The 19937-nt window shown below is 47.1% G+C and overlaps 1 protein-coding gene across 3 annotated transcripts in view; it reads right to left on the reverse strand.

Moving 5' to 3' along the window:
* The window catches only part of HKDC1 (hexokinase domain containing 1), a 59492-nt gene that overhangs the window by 31235 nt on the left and 8320 nt on the right, over positions 1-19937 (reverse strand). Inside the window, exons 3-7 of one of the 3 annotated variants that reach the window (XM_053586600.1) lie at positions 14603-14751; positions 14385-14504; positions 5560-5655; positions 3902-4070; positions 919-1102 (exon numbers count right to left, since the gene is read on the reverse strand). In XM_053586600.1, coding sequence (XP_053442575.1) covers positions 919-1102; positions 3902-4070; positions 5560-5655; positions 14385-14504; positions 14603-14751 — 718 coding nt within the window. The remainder of the gene's footprint in view (positions 1-918; positions 1103-3901; positions 4071-5559; positions 5656-14384; positions 14505-14602; positions 14752-19937) is intronic. The other 2 variants (XM_053586601.1, XM_053586602.1) reach the window with 2 other exon arrangements.

Raw genomic sequence — 19937 nt, forward strand, 5'->3', positions numbered from 1 at the left:
TTGTATACTATTTTTGCACTTTCCTATAAGTCTGAATTAGTTGGCCAGGCGCAGTGGCTCACACCTGTAATGCTAGCATTCTGGGAGGCCAAGGTGGGTGAATTGCTTGAGCTCAGGAGTTTGAGACCAGCCTGAGAAAGAACAAGTCTCTGGCTCTATGAAAAATAGAAAAACTAGCCTGGCATCACGGAGGGCAGTGGTAGCCCCAGCTACTCAGGATACTGAGGCAAGAGGATCTCTTGAGCTCAGGCACTCTACCCAGGGTGACAGAATAACACTCTGTCTCAAAAAAAGTCTGAATTAGTTTAAAATTTAAAAAGCCTTTTTAAATTTGACAAACACTAATAAGCTGCAATAATGTGTAAGATACTGTGTGTAGAAAGGAAAGAGAAGCCAACCGTGTAGCCTGTCTTCAGGGAGCTCGGTCCGCAGAGAAAGAGCTGGGGCCAATGCCTAAATAGTCATCAGACTGCAGGTACATGTTGGATGAGAACTGGCAAAGGCCCTGAGGCATGTGGACAGCACACAGGGAGGGACAGCCCTGTCACGGCCACCACCTGCTATGTGAGTGGCTTTAGAGAATGCAGGGTGGCTGGGCCATGGAAATGCAAACCTGAGGAATTCTGCAGCCACTTATCTGAAGGCTGCAAGAGGGCAGGACCCATGTCACTTGATTCACAGCCTCACCTCCAGTGCCGTGTGTGCAAACATGGTCTCCATAAACATTGACCAAACTATTACAGAACTGGGTTACGACCAAGGAGGAATCACTCAGTGTCCTTGGCTTCAATTTCCTCATTTGTCAAATGATACTGCAGTACAAGCCTTGCCTTGTAAACTCGTCGTGATGGGTATCACTAGAGCACCTCCCAGGCAGAGGGGGTACCTGAGTGACAGCTGTGGCGATGGGACACTCACAGTTGTTTCCCCGGGTTCAGCGAGCCAAGGTCCAGCTCCCTGTCGAACTCGGTGCGGATGTCTTTCAGGGACCCGTCGTCCCCGAAGGCCCCCCACTCCGTGTTGATGCACATCCTCCCCTCGTCGCCTTCCACCAGGTCGATGTTGCTCATGTCCTCCATGTAGCAAGCATTGGTGCCAGTGCCTGGACAAGGGATGAGAGATTCTATGCAAAGAAGCCGGCTTCCGGCTGGGCATACACAGAGAACTCTTGACTGCCCGAGAGCCCTCCTGGATGGGCCACAAAGTGCCTTTGACTCACTCTGGGGCTGTTCTCACTGAGGGAAGCAGCATTGGCAAGCCCCAAGTCCATGCGGAATAAAGCTGACATGTCAAGGCTGCACTTCTCAGTGTGTTAATAATTTGCTGTTATGAATGGAGTTGACTGTGAAGAAGTCCCTCATGAATATGTATGAAGCTGACAAAGCACACTTACAAGAGGAGGATAAATTAAGCTAACCTTGTAAATAAATTTTAAGAGAAAAGACAAAACATGGCAACCCAGAGTAATTTTTTAAATACTTTCCCTAAGCTACTTAGCTTCCTGTTTGATACTAAAAATATTCTTTACTTATGGCTGCCAGAAATGGTTCCTAGCATAAGCTACATCCTTGTCTCTGACAGTGATTAGCTGTCACACCTAAGACAGCAACATTCATTATTTAAATACTTCTCTCCAGCGAAGTGCCTCAAAAGCTTGAGTATTGGGGAAAGACTGCAAATGGAGATAATGTTTTTGGAATCTTTTGAGATTGATGAAAATGTTCTAAAATTGGATTGTGGCAATGGTTATAAAACTGTAAATTTACTAAAAATAGTTGAATTGTATATCTAGAACAAGAAGATTTTTTATGCCTCAACAGAGCTATTTCGACCAGGCACAGAAGCTCATGCCTATAATCCTAGCACTTGGGGAGGCGGAGACGGGTGGATTGCCTAAGCTCAGAAGTTGGAGACCAGCCTGAGCAAGAGAGACACTCCCTCTCTAAATAGCCAGGTGTTGTTGGCAGACTCCTGTAGTTCCAGCTACTCGAGAGGCTCAAGCAAGAGAATCACTTGAGCCCAGGAGTTTGAGGTTGCTGTGAGCTATGACGCCACAGCACTCTACCGAGGGTGACAAAGTTAGACTCTGTTCAAAAAAAAAAATGCTGCTTAAAGAATTTTTTTTTTTGAGCATCTTCTTCTGGCAGATACTCTGGCCTGAGTATTTTAAATGCCAACATGAAAAATGACAAATGTCAAAAGGCAGATGGTAATGTCATATTTGGAAAAAAGCTTCTCTCAGCAAAGTGTGGCACTGTTCAGGCCTGGCATGCAGTCTGTGAGTTAGGAGACACAGCCACAGCCACAGCCACAGACACACCGTGGACAGCAGCTGACGCCATGACTGGCAAGCATCTGTCCCATTCTGAGGGGGGCCCTGGAAATGGGAAGGCAGATGAAGCTGCTCAGGTTGGAAGTCCTGCCCTGTGGGAAGGTCAGGCAGACGAGGGTGCTGTTGGAAATTAAGAAAAGCAATTCAGGCCGGGCACAGTGGCTCATGCCTATAATCCTCTGGGAGGCTGAGGTGGGTGGATAGCTTGAGCTCAGGAGTTTAAGACCAGCCTGAGCAAGAGTGAAACCCCATCTCTACCAAAGAGAGATGGTAGAGATGGGGTTTCATCTCTACCCCATCTCTAATACTGAGGAACTAGCTGGGCATAGTGGCACATGACTGGAGTCCCAGCTACTTTGGCAGCTGAGGCAAGAGGATTGCTTCAGTCCAAGAGTATGAGGTTGCTGTGAGCTATGACACCACAGCACTCTACTCAGGGTAACAGAGTAAGACCCTGTCTTGAGAAAAAAAAAAAGCAGTTCAGAAAACTTTCCCCAGTAGTGGTGAAGGAATAAGAAAGGGAAAAAGGATATCCAAGAACAACCTGGAAGTCAGAGCAGTTTGGCTTAGTTGTATCCCAACCTGTCTTCTCCTGGGCCCCTCCTGCACAGCCTCTCCCAGCGAGGAATGGAGACCACCCACTGGGCACCCCACTGCCCACCACCTTGCTGGTCTCCAGTACATCTCACCTCACAGTCCAAAATGGCTTCCTGACTGGTCACCCTGCTTCCACTTCATCCCCAATGACCAACTCTCCGCACAGCAGACAAAATGGACTTCTTAAAATGCATATCCACTTACCCACCCCCACCCAAAGTCCTCCAATGCCTTCCTGCCTTCCTGCCTCCCTTGGTCACAAGCTGGTGACCTCACAGGCACAGTGTCTCACATCTGTGTCATCAGCCCAGGATGCCCCCTGTCTCTGACTTGAGTCACCTACTACCTTCAGGCGGCACTCACTCGATTCCACCAGCAACCAGCCTTTCCCTGGGCATTACCCAGCTCTTCCCATCTCGGGCTGTGGGCTTCTCTTTCCCTTTCGGGACTCACTCCACTCACTCCGTCCCTGCTCAGAGAGGCCTCCCTGCCTGCCTGGCCCCACCCTCAGTCACATCACCCCGGCTTTGTGTTATTTCACTAACTCCCACCCCAAATTATGTCTCCAGTTTAGGTTTTTTCGACCTCTCCCAGCCTCCCCCACAAAAGCTCCAGGAGCACAGGGGCTCACCCCTGTGAACCCAGGGTCTGGCACACAACAGGCGCTTAGCAAATGCTCACAGAATAGACGAACAAATGAAGGAAGCAATGTACTGATTTTCCATTTTCTAATGTTGCTTCTCCAAAATAGAGTCAGGGCCCTTCCCACAGAATTTACTAAGAGTTTGCAGAGGGCGGCGCCTGTGGCTCAAGGAGTAGGGCGCCGGTCCCATATGCCGAAGGTGGCAGGTTCAAACCCAGCCCCGGCCAAAAACCACAAAAAAAAAAAAAAAAAAAAAGAGTTTGCAGAAACTAAGCCCTCAAACAGTCCCCCTTTCCCACACCCCTCAAAAACAAGTGCAGTTAAGTTACCAATGATGACACCAACTTCACAGTAGGGATCGTCATAGGCACATGTCATCATGGTCCCCACGGTGTCATTGACCAAGGCTAGGATGTCCACATCCAGGTCCTGCTGGACAGAAGGCCAGAGGGCATCAGAGGGTGGGAAGAAGGAGTTTCCCTGCATCTTGCAGCCTGCCTGGAAGGAACAGCGCCTTTAGCAAGGTTCAGAGTCAGAGAAAGTCAGTGGGAACCGAACTCTTGCTTTGTGTGAAGGCCTCTGTGCAATGGAAACATGAGAGGCAAACAGCCAGGATCTAAGCCCCTGATTTTTTGTCTTTAAAAATTTGTATTTACTAGCCAGGCACAGTGGTTTACACCTGTAATCCTAGCACTCTGGGAGGCCGAGGCAGGTGGATTGCTTAAGCTCAGGAGTTCGAGACCAGACTAAGCAAGAGCAAGACCCTATCTCTAAAATATAGCTGGGCATTGTGGCGGGCACCTGTAGTCCCAGCTACTGGGGAGGCTGCGGCGAGAGGATTATCTGAGCCCAAGAGTTTGAGGTTGCTGTGAGGTATGACCCCATGGCACTCTCCTGGGGCAAATGAATGAGACCCTGTCTCAAAAAAAAAATTATCTATTCATTTTTTTAAGAGACAGGGTTTTTCTCTATCCCCAAGCTAGAGTGCAGTGGCATCACCACAGCTCATTGCAAACTTGAACCCCTGGGCTCAAGTGATCCTGGGCCTCTGCCTCCTGAATAGCTGTGTTTCAGCTCTTGTTTGAGGGACCCTGAAAGGACACCAGAGGAAAGCACATTTATTAGGAGCAATGGCATTTCCATAAGAAAACATCAAAGTCCTGGTCCTAGGGAAGTCAGCACAGCCTCAAGCCAAGTCCTCACCGCCTGCGCACCCCGGCTTCCTGTTCTACCAGTCAGCTGGGTTACTGCAGCAAAATCTCCCACGGTTTAGAGGAACATTTTAAAGTAAAATGAGAGCAGGGTTGCTGGTGTGCACCTAGAGTCTTAGCGAGTTGGGAGGCTGAGGTGGAGGATCACTTAAGCCCTGTAGTTCCAGGCTGCAGTGAGCTGTGATTGTGCCAGTGAATAGCCTGCATTCCAGGCTGGGCAACATAGCAAGATCCTGGATCTTAAAAAAATAATAGAAAAATGCAGACTACCAAAGAATATGATCCCCGCTTTAAACAGAATAAAGACTGGAAGGGTATGTAGCAAAATATGCCTCCTACTGTCAGAGTAACAAGCAATTTGGGTTTATTTGTGAACTTTTCAGCTCAGCAAGGAGTAGGTCTTGCCTTTGCAGTTATTTAAATTATTATAAAAGATATTCAGCAATGGAGATATTCAATGTATAGAAAATAGACTAGAAAGAAAGGGATCTTTGCCGCCTCAGAGAGGAGGGTGGGGTTTATACACAGCATCTAGCTGCTGGGAGGCCCAGGGAAGTGCCAGCCCAGCTCTCAATGGTGATCAGTTCAAGCCCCACATAGCAAGACTACTGGTAGGTTTATCCAAATTGGCCACATCTGTACTATAGTGGGACCTCCCCTGAGATCCACTCCATCCTCGAGTCTCCTTCCAGGCAGGCACAGTATGAGACACCCCTCCCCACCCAAGAAAAGGACCAAGACTTGGAGAACTTCCCACACTGAGGTGAATTCCTCACCTTGTGTTTTTTCATGGCGTTGGTCAGGCGGCTCACTACATCTGTGTCTTGAACTCCTCGGGCCTTAAATTTCTTTGTCCAGGAAATCAATACACCCTGTGGGAAGATTTCAGATCCAATCCAAAGGAAGGAGGAACTCCCATATGAAACTGAGCTACAGAAATGTCATACCTACAGCCCATCCTACACAGCCCTCTCTTATCTAAACTGAATCACCCCAATTCTTTTACATTGCTTGTGAGGCCTTTTCTAATAACAACAATTGAGTAGTCTGAGTGATTTTAAACACTGTATGCTATATAGGAACAGAAAGAGCAATTGCTGGAGAGTTAGAGCACTTGGATTCATGAGACACTAAACAAGTCATTTAACCTCTCTGAGCCTGTTTGCTTATCTTTAAAGTGAAAATATCACCTCTTTCTCTCTCAAAAGGAATTCTCTAATGAAAATATCTGGTGGGCTGGGGCGGCACCTGTGGCTCAGTGAGTAGGGCACTGGCCCCATATACCAAGGGTGGTGGGTTCGAACCTGGCCCCGGCCAAACTGCAACAAAAAATAGCCAGGCGTTATGGCTGGCATCTGTAGTCCCAGCTACTTGGGAGGCTGAGGCAAGAGAATCGCCTAAGCCCACAAGCTGGATGTTGCTGAGTTGTGACACCACAGCACTCTACAGAGGGTGACAACATTTCTTAAAAAAGAAAAGAAAATATCTGATGGAGAAATGTGAATCAAAACCACTCTAAGATATCACCTAACCCCAGCAAGATTAGCCCACATCGGTCACAAAACACCAGATGCTAGCGTGGATGTGGAGAGAAGGGAACACTTCTACATTGGTGGTGGGATTGCAAACTAATGCAGCCTTTTTGGAGAGAAGTATGGAAAATCCTCAAAGACCTAAAAGTAAACCTTCCATTTGATCCAGCAATCTCATTACTAGATATGTACCTAGAAGAACAAAAATCATTTTACCACAAAGACATTTGCACTAGAATGTTTATTACCGCTCAATTCATAATTGCCAAGTCATGGAAGCAACCTAAGTGCCCATCGACCCATAAATGGATCAACAAACTGTGGTATATGTATACCATGGAATAGTATTCAGCCATTAAAAAAGATGGAGACTTTACATCTTTTACATTTACCTGGATGGAGTTAAAATGCATTCTTCTTAGTAAAGTATCACAAGAATGGAAAAATAAATATCCAATGTACTCCATACTAATATAAACCAATATATAAACAATTACATGCTCATATGAACAATAAAACACATATATAGTCTAGTATGGTGGAAGGGGGGAGGACGATTGGCAGAAGAAGGGAGGGCATGAAGTGGGATCTCACCTAATGCGCACATTGTGAGGGTGTATAACACACCCCCTGGGTGAGGGGCTCTTTTACAAATAGAACTTTACCCTGGAAGTGAGAACAATGTAACCTAAACATTTGTACCATTAATTTGAAATAAAAAACAGATTAAAAGAAAAAGAGAAAAAAATAAAAAAAGAAAGAAAAAGAAAATAACTGGCGTATTATCTGTGTAGAATGTATGGTTTACTAGGTCTGCTAAACAGAACTAAGACAGTGGAAATTTGCAGGACTCTCTCAGGAACTTAATTTCTATTTAGAAAAATGGTTCTCAGCTGGGCATGGTGCTCACACCTGTAGTCCCAGCTACAAGGGAGGCTGAGGCAGGAGTCTGAGGCCAACCCAGGCAACATAAAGAAATTCCAATCTTAGAAGGAAAGAATGCAGGAAGAGAGGGAAGGAGGGAGGAACAAAGGAAGGTTCTCAATTTGCATGATCAATTATTGACTAACAAATAGTTTCTCCCAAGAGTTTTGTGTCTACAATTGCAAATAATAATAACATTTTTCACACTGGAAGAGAGCTTGAAAGTTAAGAAGATCACTCAATTCAGCTCAGTCAAGAGCAGCTGACCCCAAACTCACTTCCTGACCACACTTCCTCCAATGACCCCAATTATTGGATAAAAACACTGAGATTTAGCCCTGCGGTGTGGGTCCTGCAATCCCAGCTACATGGGAGCCTGAGGCTTAGAAGACTGCTTGAGCCCTGGAACTGAGAGTACCACTGTGCTCCAGCTTGGGAGACTAGGCAAGACCCAGTCTCTAAAAATAAAGTATTTTATTATAATTATTATTATTATTATTATTTTTTAATTTGGGGTCTAACTTTTATTTTTATTTATTTATTTATTTATTTTGTATATGTGTTTGTTGATGATAAATTGTAATACTTTTTCAAGCTTAGAAAAAAGGAGAATAGGAATAGAAAAACTTTTTATTTATTTATTTATTTATTTTTAGGAATTGAAAAACTTAAAGAAGAAAATAGGAATCACTTCTAATCTCAGCATTTGGAAATACCTCTTAAACTGAACGGCTTTCTTTCCAGAAATATCACTGAATACGTGGTTTAAAAAATATATAGTAGTGTGTCTACACACTACTATAGTAGTAGTAGTAATTTATTTTTATTTTTATTTATTTTATTTATTTATTTTATAAAGTGAGACAGAGTCTCACTTTATGCCCCTCAGTAGAGTGCCGTGGCATCACACAGCTCACAGCAACCTCCAGCTCCTGGGCTTAAGCAATTCTCTTGCCTCAGCCTCCTGAGTAGCTGGGACTACAGGTGCCTGCCACAGCACCCGGCTATTTTTTTTTTTTTTGCAGTTTGGCCGGGGCTGGATTTGAACCCGCCACCCTCGGCATATGGGGCCGGTGCCCTACTCACTGAGCCACAGGCGCCGCCCTATAATTATTATTTTAAAAAGAAAGAAAGAAACACATCTTGGAAAGAAATTGCTACAGGTCTCAATGAAAGTCTAAGCACAATCAGATGCTGGTCTGATTTTTTTCCCCTGCACCACAGCGCCGCTGTGTGGCAATTCTCCCTAACTTCTGCCCCATAGGCTATGGCGACTTGCCTGTTCCACCCAGTAGAGGCGGGAGAGAGATACATGTGGGCGTTTCCCCCAAAAGGGTGCTAGAGACGATGTTGGGACCTGTTGAGGGGAAGATGTATGGGGAAATGAGGGATAAATGCTTGTGTTATAAATTATTTTTTTTACACTTGATCTTAGCCAAAAGGCCGAGAAGCAATATATAATTTATTTTTTTAAAGCAGTTACAACTACTATATATATATATTTAGAGACAGAGTCTCACTTTATCACCCTCGGTAGAGTGATGTGGAATCACAGCTCACAGCAACCTCCAACTCCTGGGCTTAAGCGATTCTCCTGCCTTAGCCTCCCGAGTAGCTGGGACTATAGGCACCTGCCACAACACCCAGCTACACACTACTATATATTTTTTAAACCACGTATTCAGTGATATTTCTGGAAAGAAAGCCGTTCAGTTTAAGAGGTATTTCCAAATGCTGAGATTAGAAGTGATTCCTATTTTCTTCTTTAAGTTTTTCAATTCCTAAAAATAAATAAATAAATAAATAAAAAGTTTTTCTATTCCTATTCTCCTTTTTTCTAAGCTTGAAAAAGTATTACAATTTATCATCAACAAACACATATACATACACACACAAAGAAATTTCTCATTGGCTAAGTCTTTTCTATTCCTTCATTTAAAAAGACAGAGGTTGGGCTCATGCCTGTAATCCTAGCACTCTGGGAGTCCAAGGCTGGTGGATTGCCTCAGCTCTGGAGTTTGAGACTAGCCTGAGCAAGAGCGAGAGCCTGTCTTAAAAAATAGCCAGGCAGGGCGGCGCCTGTGGTTCAGTCAGTAAAGCACCGGCCCCATATACTGAGGGTGACGGGTTCAAACCCGGCCCCGGCCAAACTGCAACCAAAAAATAGCCAGGCATTGTGGTGGGCACCTGTAGTCCCAGCTACTCGGGAGGCTGAGGCAAGAGAATCACTTAAGCCCAGGAGTTGGAGGTTGCTGTGAGCTGTGTGAGGCCACGGCACTCTACCGAGGGCCATAAAGTGAGACTCTGTCTCTACAAAAAAAAAATAAAATAAAAATAACCAGGCATTATGGCAGGCACCTATAGTCCCAACTACTAGGGAGGCTGAGGCAAGAGAATCGCTTGACCCCTAGAGTTTGAGGTTGTTGTGAGCTCTGATGCCACAGCACTTCACCAAGGTGACAAAGTGAGAATTTGTCTCAAACAATAAAAAATAGAAAAGACAACCCCAAGAAACCTCTTCCTTTTAATTCTCAAGCCCTGAAACAACTTTTGCTGCAACTTGGATGGAATTGGAGACTATTATCCTAAGGGAAGTATCTCAGGAATAGAAAAACACCACATGTACTCTCTAATAACTGGGAACTACCAGTGGGCACTCAGAGGTACAAAGAGATGTAAGAATCAGAGGGAATCAAGAAGGGGGCAGAAGGGAGGGAGAAAAGCCTACTCATTGGGTACAATGAACATCATTTGTGTGGTGGACACACTAAAAGCCCCCACTTATGCATTATAAGAATACCCAAGTGACAGAAACATTTGTGCCCCCTTAATATTTTGAAATTTAAAAAAGCTCTCATGCCCTTACCTTCTTTAATCATTTTTAGTTGCTCAAAGGAGCCTCCTAGTCACACTTCCTCATACAGGTCTCTACTTCCCATCACCTTCTGTACTCATGTAGCTCAACAGAGCCCACCTTCCCTAAGAGCCCTTATTTTTATGTCACAGAACCTGCATCTGCAGCAGAGCCATGGTTAGACAGGAATGCAGAACAAGCCCACATTCAGGTATTAATAATGAGTTTTCTTGTGGCTGAAGCTTTTCTTCTTAACTTTATCTTTATTGAAAGGCAGTTTGGGAGGAAATTTGGTTTTTTTAGGAAGTCTCACTTTGTCACCCTTGGTAGAGTGCTGTGGTGTCATAGCTCAGAGCAACCTCAAATTCTTGGGCTCAAGCGATTCTCTTGCCTCAGCCTCCCAAGTAGCTGGGACTACAGGCGCCTGCCACAACGCCTGGCTATTTTTAGAGATGAGGTCTTGCTATGGCTTAGGCTGGTCTCAAACCTGTGAGCTCAGGCAATCCACCTGCCTTGGTCTCCCAAGTGTTAGGATTATTGGCATGAGCCACCTGGAGGAAATTTTTATAAAATACAAGTAATTCAACTATGAGTTGGTGAGAAAAATCACTTCTCCCTTTCTTGATAAAAGCAAGTGTCCCAGCTTAAACTTTACCTGATGATCTTTTTTTTTTCTTTTGAGACAGAGTCTTACTATGTTGCCCTTGGTAGATTGCTGTGGCGTCACAGTTCACAGCAACCTCCAACTCTTGGGCTTCAGCAATTCTCTTGCCTTAGCCTCCCAGGTAGCTGGGACTACAGGTACCCGCCACAACACCTGGCTATTTTTTGTTGCAGTTGTTATCGTCCTTTAGCTGGCCTGGGCCGGGCTTGAACCTGGCTCCTTTGGTGCATGTGGCTGGCACCACAAGCACTGTGCGACAGGCGCCAAGCCTACCTGACAATCTTTATTTGTATGATGCAAAATGGGTCAAGCAACTGGTAACTCTTCTTTTTTTTAAGAGAGGAAGGTCTTACTCTGTCACCCAGGCAGGAGGGCAGTAGCATAATCATAGCTTCTATAGCCTAGGCTCAAGGATCACCTTCCTCAGCCTCTGGAATAGCTGGGACTGCAGGCATGAGCCACTGAACCTGGCCCTACCTGCTGACATTTTAAAGTTCTAGAGCTGTGTCCACCTGGAAAGGCAATATGATTAGGAGTTTAGGAGCTTGGGCTAAGCCACTCTTGACTGTGTGGCCTTAGGAAAGTCTTTTAATTTCTCTGAGCTTCAGTATTTTTCAAATATAAAATAAAGATAATCATACCCATATCTACCTCATATAATTATTGGGGGGGGGTTAATGAGATAATATAAAGAGTTCAGCACAGTGCAACACACAATGCCAGGCCAGGCGCGGCGGCTCATGCCTGTAGGCCTAGCACTCTGGGAGACCGAGATAGGTGGATTGCTTAAGCTTATGAATTCGAGACCAGTCTCAACAAGAGCGAGACCCCCATCTCTACTAAAAATGAAAAACTGAGGCAAGAGGCTTGAGCCCAAGAGTTTGAGGTTGCTGTGAGCTATGATGCCACTGCACTCTACCCAGGGGGACAGAATGAGACTCTGTCTAAAAAAAAAAAAAAAGATACAATGTCAAAACCCAAGATACAGTGCTATTATTATTATCACCACTGAAAGATGCTGGTGGATGTTTGACACAGGTAAATTACAAAATCCTGGATGAACAAGTCATACATTCCCCCTCCCCAAACTTAACAAGAAAACATATACGTTTGGTTCTGATGGTTGAATTAATTCCCACAGACCGTGAGAGTCTTCCTTGTTCTTGAGCTTGTTCGTGAGGTCTTCCTTGTTCTTGAGCTCTCCAATGAGAGATGTGTAACCACAGGGTATGCAGCTGGGACACTCTGACACCACCAACCTGCGCTCCAGCATCCAACTGCAGGCCTGATGCCCGACCCTCCTCTGACTCCCTTTACTGACTCCCGGGACCTCTGCTCTTCCGGCCAGCTCCATTTGACCTCATTCTTTTTTTTTTTTTTCTTGAGACAGAGTCTCACTGTGTCACCCACGGTAGAGTGTCATGGTGTCACAACTCACAGCAACCTCAAACTCTTGGGCTTAAGCAATTCTCTTGCCTCAGCCTCCCGAGTAGCTGGGACTACAGGCACCCACCACAATGCCCGGCTATTTTTTGTTGCAGTTGTCACTGTTGTTTAACTGGCCTGGGCCGAGTTTGAACCCGCCACCCTCGGTGTATGTGGCTGGCGCCGTAAACACTGTGCCATGGGCAATGAGACCTGGAACCTTCTTTGTATTGCCTTTTCCCAATCCCATCTGTATAAAAGAATGAAAAAATAAAACTCAGCACATCTCCTATATAGATGATGGCAAATTCCCACTCAGTGGGATCAAATGAATGATTGATAGCACCTTTCAATTGTAATATAGTTATCAGGCACCTATTAAATATAGTACATTTAATGGTATGGGTGGGGAAGAGGAATTATACAAAACAGAGCCTACCCTCTAAAAACCTCTGCTGAATTGGGGACAAGGTACAAAAGCACACAAAGACAAGAAATCTATAGACAGTCGTGCCAGCCCAGTGACTGTGTGTGCACATGGCAGGGCTGGGTGCTTTATAAGTGCTTTGTCTAACTTCACCTGAACTCAGCAAGTAGATACGATTAGCTCACTTTTACAAATGAGAAAACAAGAGGCTCAAGAAGTTAAGGAATTTGTTCAAGGGAACACGATTTGTTCTGAGCTGTGATTCAAAGCCATGTCTATGGAACATGAAGGCACATTCCCTTTCTACTATTCCACATCAGTATGTGGCTCAAGCTATAATTTCAAACACATCCCCAGCTGGTCCATTATTTCAAGGTGGCCCACAATTTCACTGTCAACTGGAATAACAGAATGTGCAGGTGGCACCCATAACTTAGTGAGTAGGGTGCTGGCCACATACACTGAGGGTGGTGGGTTTGAACCCAGCCTGGGCCAGCTAAAACAACAATGACAACTGCAAAAAAAAAAAAAAAATAGCCAGGCATTGTGGCAGATGCCTGTAGTCCTAGCTACTTGGGAGGCTGAGGCAAGAGAATCACTTAAGCTCAGGAGTTTAAGGTTGCTGTGAGCTGTGACGTCATGGCACTCAACCCAGGGTGACAGCTTGTTTCAAAAGAAAAAAGATAGAATATACAGTCAGATATTGGAGCTCCTACCCCAAAAAGGAGTGGCTGGGAGAGACTCAATTTTTTTTCTTTTTTTTGAGACAGAGTTTCATTCTGTTGTCCTGGGTAGAGTGCTGTGGTGTCATAGCTCACAGCAACCTCAAACTCTTGGGCTCAGGTGATCCTCTTGCCTTAGCCTCCCAAGTAGCTGGGACTACACACACCACAGGCACCCACCACAATGCCCACCTAGCATTTAGAGATGGGGTCTTGCTCTTGCTCAGGCTGGTCTCAAAATACTGAGCTCAAGCAATCCACACCCTCCTCAGCCTCCCAGAGTGCTGGGATTACAGGCGTGAACCACCGCACCCGGCCTGAGAGACTTGATTCTTTTTTTTTTTTTCTTTTCTTTTTTTTATTGTTGGGGATTCATTGAGGGTACAATAAGCCAGGTTACACTGATTGCAATTGTTAGGTAAAGTCCCTCTTGCAATCATGTCTTGCCCCGGAGAGACTTGATTCTTAACAATAACCCCTGGCCCTAGAATGTCCCCTGACTTATTTTCACAGATTCACATAGGAGCAGGTTAGGCTTCCTCTTGATTACAAATAGAAAAACTGAGATACACAGGGATGAATTACCAGGAACTCCAGCCTGCTGTGGCACAGCTGAGACTAGATATCCTATGCTCAGTGCTCAAGAACATTTTACTCAGCAGCTCCACTACAGCCCTCCTCCCAAGGGCTCACTACGGGGGATGTTCCCCAGGCCTTCCTGCTCTCATTCTAGTCAGCTAGGTCAGTGGTGCTAAGTGCAGTCCTCTAACAGGAACCTGTTAGAAAGGCCAATTTAGGGGCCCAGTGCAGAACCAGCAGTCCTGGGGGAGCCAGCAGTCTGCGCGGAGCAGGCCTTTCCAGGAACTCTGATGCACATCAAGGTTTGAGAACCAGTGAAAGCCGTTACTCCCTGGCTCCGGGCCCGTGTTAAGTGCAAAATCCCAATGGCTGTGTACATGAGTTATCTGCTGCCCGCTGCCACCTCTCGTCAACAAAAAGAAGGAAAAGCCCAAAGCCTACACCGCTTTTCCCCTCCCCCGGCACTGGCCTTACCTCTTCCAATTTAGTCTGTCTACAGGGGAAAGAAAAGGTCAGGCCAAGGGGCAGTTTCTTATGCTTCAAGTCTTTGGTCTTCATGAAGTCTGCCAGACAGTCAGCCACATATTCAAACAACTGCAGAGAGGAAAAATGAAGGAGATGAGCTCAGGGATGGTTCTTCACACACTGATGCCAAGGCCTTCCAGCCCCCCAAAAAACCGCCTGCCCTGTACCTCTGAGCCGTTCCCTCGGATGATTTCATTGGGCGTTGGGTAGAACTGACTCTCCATCTGGACCTGCGGCTTCCCCTCTTCCGAGACTTGCACCTTCAAGACTCGAAATTTGGATCCTCCAAGATCCAAGGAAAGGAACTCCCCTTTTTCTATTAAACAAACAACACTGGTGACCATTTATTGAGAGTTTACTACTATATGGCAAGCTCTGTGTTAGAAGTTAGACATATAATAAATGTCACTAAATCTTGCAACCAGGCCAGACTTGGTGGCTCATGCCTATAATCCTGGCACTCTGGGAGGCAAAGGTGGGTGGATTGCCTGAGCTCAGGAGTTCAAGACCAGCCACAGCAAGAGTGAGACCCCTGTCTCTAAAAAAATACCTGGGCATTGTGGGAGACACCTGTAGTCCGAGCTACTTGAGAGGATGAGGCAAGAGGATTTTTTTTTTTTTTTTTGTAGAGACAGAGTCTCACTTTATGGCCCTCAGTAGAGTGCCGTGGCATCACACAGCTCACAGCAACCTCCAACTCCTGGGCTTAAGCGATTCTCTTGCCTCAGCCTCCCAAGTAGCTGGGACTACAGGCACCCGCCATAATGCCGGGCTATTTTTTTGTTGCAGTTCGGCCGGGGCTGGGTTTGAACCCGCCACCCTCGGTATATGGGGCCAGCGCCTTACCGACTGAGCCACAGGTGCCGCCCACAAGAGGATCATTTGAGCCCAAGAATTTGAGGTTGCTGTGAGCTATGATGCCATGGTACTCTACCATGGGTGAGAAAGTGAGACTCTGTCTCAAAAATAAATAAATAAATAAATCTTGCAACCACGGTGAGCTGGGTATCATTGTACCCAGGCTTGCTGGGGCTAAAGGAAGCAGTCATTTTTCAGAGCCCCCAAGGTAAGGACCAAAGATGGGATATGAACTGCATCTGCCTGAGTCTGTAGCCTGAGCCTGTCCCACTAGGTCACACTTCAGGAATAAGCACATTCTTGGATAAGGCCAATGTGAGTGCTCTTCCTGCAGGTGGTATGAGAACAGCCACGAGGGTGGGTCTTGTCCTAGGGTGCCACCCCTGGAAGGAGAGAGCTGCAAGCCTGAGGGAAACTCAGAGAAAGGCAGGAGGGAGAAGGGACACCAGCCTTAGACAGTCTCAATGTGATACAGGGAAGATACTCTAGGAGGGGAGGGGAAGCAGGGACCCAATGGTGGCCCTTGAAGTGCCAAAGATGCCAATTTTTTTTAGGTTAGGGTGGCACCTGTGGCTCAGTGGGTAGGGCGCCAGCCCCATATACCAAGGGTGGCAGGTTCAAACCCAGCCCCAGCCAAGCTGCAACAAAAATAGCCGGGCGTTATAGCAGGTGCCTGTAGTCCCAGCTACTCGGGAGGCTGAGGCAAGAGAATCACCTAAGCCCAGGAGCTGGAACTTGCTGTGAGCTGTGATGCCACAGCACTCTACCAAGGGTGATAAAAAAAATTTTTTTGTTCAGGCCAGAGCTGCTCCAAAAGGAAAAATTGGAACCCAACCCAGCCCAGACCAAGACAGTTGTTATTAATAAAAAGGTGGGGGCCCAGCATGATGGCTCACACCTATAATCCTAGCACTCTGAGAAACCAAGGTGGGAGAATTGATTAAGACCAGGAATTCGGGACCAGCCTGGGCAAGAGCAAGACCCTGTCTCTATAAAAAAGAATAGAAAAATTAGCCAGGTGTTGTGGTGGGGGCCAGTATTTCCAGGTACTTGGGAGGCTCAGGCAGGAGGATCACTTGATCCCAGGAGTTTAAGGTTGCTGTGAGCTATGATGACACCACCATACTCCACATGGGACCACAGAGTGAGACTCCCTCTGTGAGTAAACAAGTAAAATATTAATAAAAGAAAAATGTGGAAGTGATCATGGGTCAGAGTGAGGCAGCCCCCCCCCCCAGGACTTCTACTCAGGACCCCTGCTGGTACCTTTAGTGACAGCCACAGATGTGGGAAGGAGCTCAGGATGAGCCCGCAAGCCTCCATATGGAGTTATCCAATAGAAGTGGGGGCAGATACCAGTTTGCTTCCAGATGCACGTCCAAGGCACGTGTGAGTGAAACTCCATACCCAGACGTCCGGCACCTGAGTGCCCTTGTGACCCACCAAGTGACCCCAGCCACAGCTACCTAGTACTAAGGGGACCACTGCCCAATCAGTGTTACATCCTGTGAAATGTGGAATAAAAGATAGACGGAAGTCGACATAGGTGGTAAAGCCAAAACCGAGGCGTCCCCAAACCCGAAGTCTGCTGAGCGGCTGAGGTGGCCACAGGCAGGCTGAAATCCTGGGTAGAAAAACTCTTGAGGTGCAGTTCCCTTGAGACCTAAATGCAGCACAGTTCCTGCCTGTGGATTCCCTAGAGACCTTGGCCCACATGCCCTCAGACCACAAACCTTCCCTTAATCAGGTTCTTGGCAATCAAAGAGCTAGAGGCAATTGGGCCCAGGCCCGGGTGATCACAGGGTTCAAATAGTGTCCCCTGAGGCGGAGTGGGGGGGGGTGTACCTCACCTCTCTCTGCGCTAGGCCTCCACTCCAGTCTCCAGGCTTTTGCTTTCCCCCAAAGGCTTCTTTGCCAGGGGCAGCAGGGCGAGTGAGCTGAGGCCCTCCCTGATGCTTAGCCTTCCCCTCTGTTCCCCTGATGCTTAGCCTTCCCCTCTGTTCCCCCTACTGAGGGTCCTTTGCCTCAGGACCCTGAGTAGGGTCATCCTGCTGGCTCTGCCCAGCCAGGTTCCCGCCTCCTAAGGGAAGTAGCAGCTTCACCCTTTTCCCTCCTCCTCTCTCCTGGTGACTGAAGCATTCCCCACCCTCAGAATTTCCCACCTCCCTATTCCCTTTGGTTTTGTGCAGATTGTGATTTGCAGTCAGGATATGTGTTTTTAAACAAGCTCCCAGGCGGCACCCATAGCTCAGTGATTACGGCGCCAGCCATATATACCCAGGCTGGTAGGTTTGAATCCAGCCCAGGCCAGCTAAACAATGACAATCGCAACAAAAAAATAGCTGCATTGTGACGGGTGTCTGTAGTTCCAGCTACTTGGGAGGCTGAGAATCACTTAAGAGAATCGCTTAAGCCCAAGAGTTTGAAGTTGCTGTGAGCTGTGACGCCAGGGCTCTCTACTGAGGGTGACATAGTGAGACTGTCTCAAAATAATAATAATAATAAAATAAACAAGCTCCCAGGTCAGTGATTTTCAACCGGTGTGCCGTGAGAGGATCTTACATGTGCTGCAAAAAATTTTAATATTCTTTTTTTCTACTTTTTTATTTTTTAATCAACATAATTTAAGTGTGCCACAGAAGTTTAACTATAGGTTCAAGTGCGCCACGAGATTAAAAAGGTTGGAAAACACTGTTGAAGTGCTGCTGCTGCTGCTACAGGTCTGTGCACCACAGGTCTGGCAGTAAAGGCATAGCATCCTCATTTACAGACCCGCCAGCTCGAGCTTTTGTTTTTGTGGAGACTTCTGGAGATTCTTTTTTTTTTTTTTTTTTGTAGAGACAGAGTCTCACTGTACCGCCCTTGGGTAGAGTGCCGTGGCGTCACACGGCTCACAGCAACCTCTAACTCTTGGGCTTACGCAATTCTCTTGCCTCAGCCTCCCGAGCAGCTGGGACTACAGGCGCCCGCCACAACGCCCGGCTATTTTTTTGTTGCAGTTTGGCCGAGGCTGGGTTTGAACCCGCCACCTTCGGCATATGGGGCCGGGGCCCTACTCACTGAGCCACAGGCGCCGCCCCCGAGACTTCTGGAGATTCTTATCACCCCAGATCAGCTCCAAAAGGAGCCTGTTAGAGTCATTTATCTTTTGGTGAGGGAATTCAGAGAGCTAATCCTGTGCAACTTTTACCAGCGCTTACCATGTGCCAGGTGAGAGGCACTTTCCTAAATGTTGTCGTGTGCAGGAATTAGGGTAGATCACATGACCCAAGGACGTTCACTGAGCACTTACTCTGTGTTAATTAACATGGCAGGAGAGAGGGCTGCAAAGGTGGAAGACTGAGAGTGTGTGTGCTCCCCGGAGAGTCAGTCAGAAGTATAGGCCCCCTGTGTAAGCCATTTTCACGTGGGTTCAGATGGCAGGAAGCACAGGGAGAGATATCCACATCAGAGATGGGAGTCAAGGCAGCTGGCCCCAGCGGTGATGGAGACCTGAGCACTGGGGATGAGAGGGAATTACACTGCCAGACCATGGGTGAAGGGATGAGAGAGCACAGCGGTATGCACTTTTGCTGTGACAGAAATGAGGCTGGAAGGCAGTCTCAGAGAAATTAGCAAGGATTAGGAAAAGCCAGCCCACCCCAAGGACCTCAGGCTTCATCCAGAGGTGAGAGGGAGCCACAGACAGATTTTATGCACCAAGATCTGACTGAGATTTCAGCAATAAATGCCTCTGGCACCAACCAGGATAGACCAAAGGTTTGGCAATAGAGGAGGCTGCTATGCTGCAATCCAAACTAGAGGCAATGTTGCTGAGCCCTGGCCAGTGTCTGCACGGGGACACTCCCTTCCACCACCCCGCTGTTATCACTGTGCAAACATCTTGCTCCACTGGTGACTCAAGTTGCCAGTCCATGAAAACCATGTGGCATGATCCCTTCTGTGACTCTGACCCCCAGAGAAAGGATCCCATGGACACTGGGCAGGGAGGACCTGCCCAGACAACAGTAGCAGTGGGGCCTTCAGGGTCTACATAGTGATTATTAGAAAGCAGCCTTAGAAAGGGGGAGATTCCTTTGGTAATTTGCTTGCTGCAATGATTCTCGGTGAACTGCCTTGAATGCCCAGGGTTTCCTTTTCTAAGCTACTGCCAGGGCATGTGCCTCTGCTCCTTCCCCACCCCCCAGTGCAGTGTCTCCCAAAGGTGCACAGTGATGTCTAGGTAGGTTCCTGCACACTCAGTCTCCAGTGGGAGAGGCTGGGAAACCATGTGTTTAGAAAATGCTCTAGGTGAACCATACGCTCAGGCAAAAATGGGACTCTATCCCAGTGCAAGACTCCTGGGCTGACTACCGCAGGGCTCCTGGGCTCACCCCCAAGTCCTACTTGGGGACCTAGGAGGTTGCCTGGGGGCAGAGACCAAGAAGAGAGACAGCTGTGTCAGAGCAAAGAATCCTAGTCACCTTCGCACTTCCCTCCGGGACTCATAGAGGCTCCACTGTTTTGTTTTTTTTTTGTAGAGACGGTGTCTCACTGTACCACCCTCGGTAGAGTGCCATGGCATCACACGGCTCACAGCAACCTCTAACTCTTGGGCTTATGCGATTCTCTTGCCTCAGCCTCCCGAGCAGCTGGGACTACAGG

The sequence above is a fragment of the Nycticebus coucang genome, chromosome 3 (genome assembly GCF_027406575.1).
Source record: "Nycticebus coucang isolate mNycCou1 chromosome 3, mNycCou1.pri, whole genome shotgun sequence".
NCBI lineage: Eukaryota > Metazoa > Chordata > Mammalia > Primates > Lorisidae > Nycticebus > Nycticebus coucang.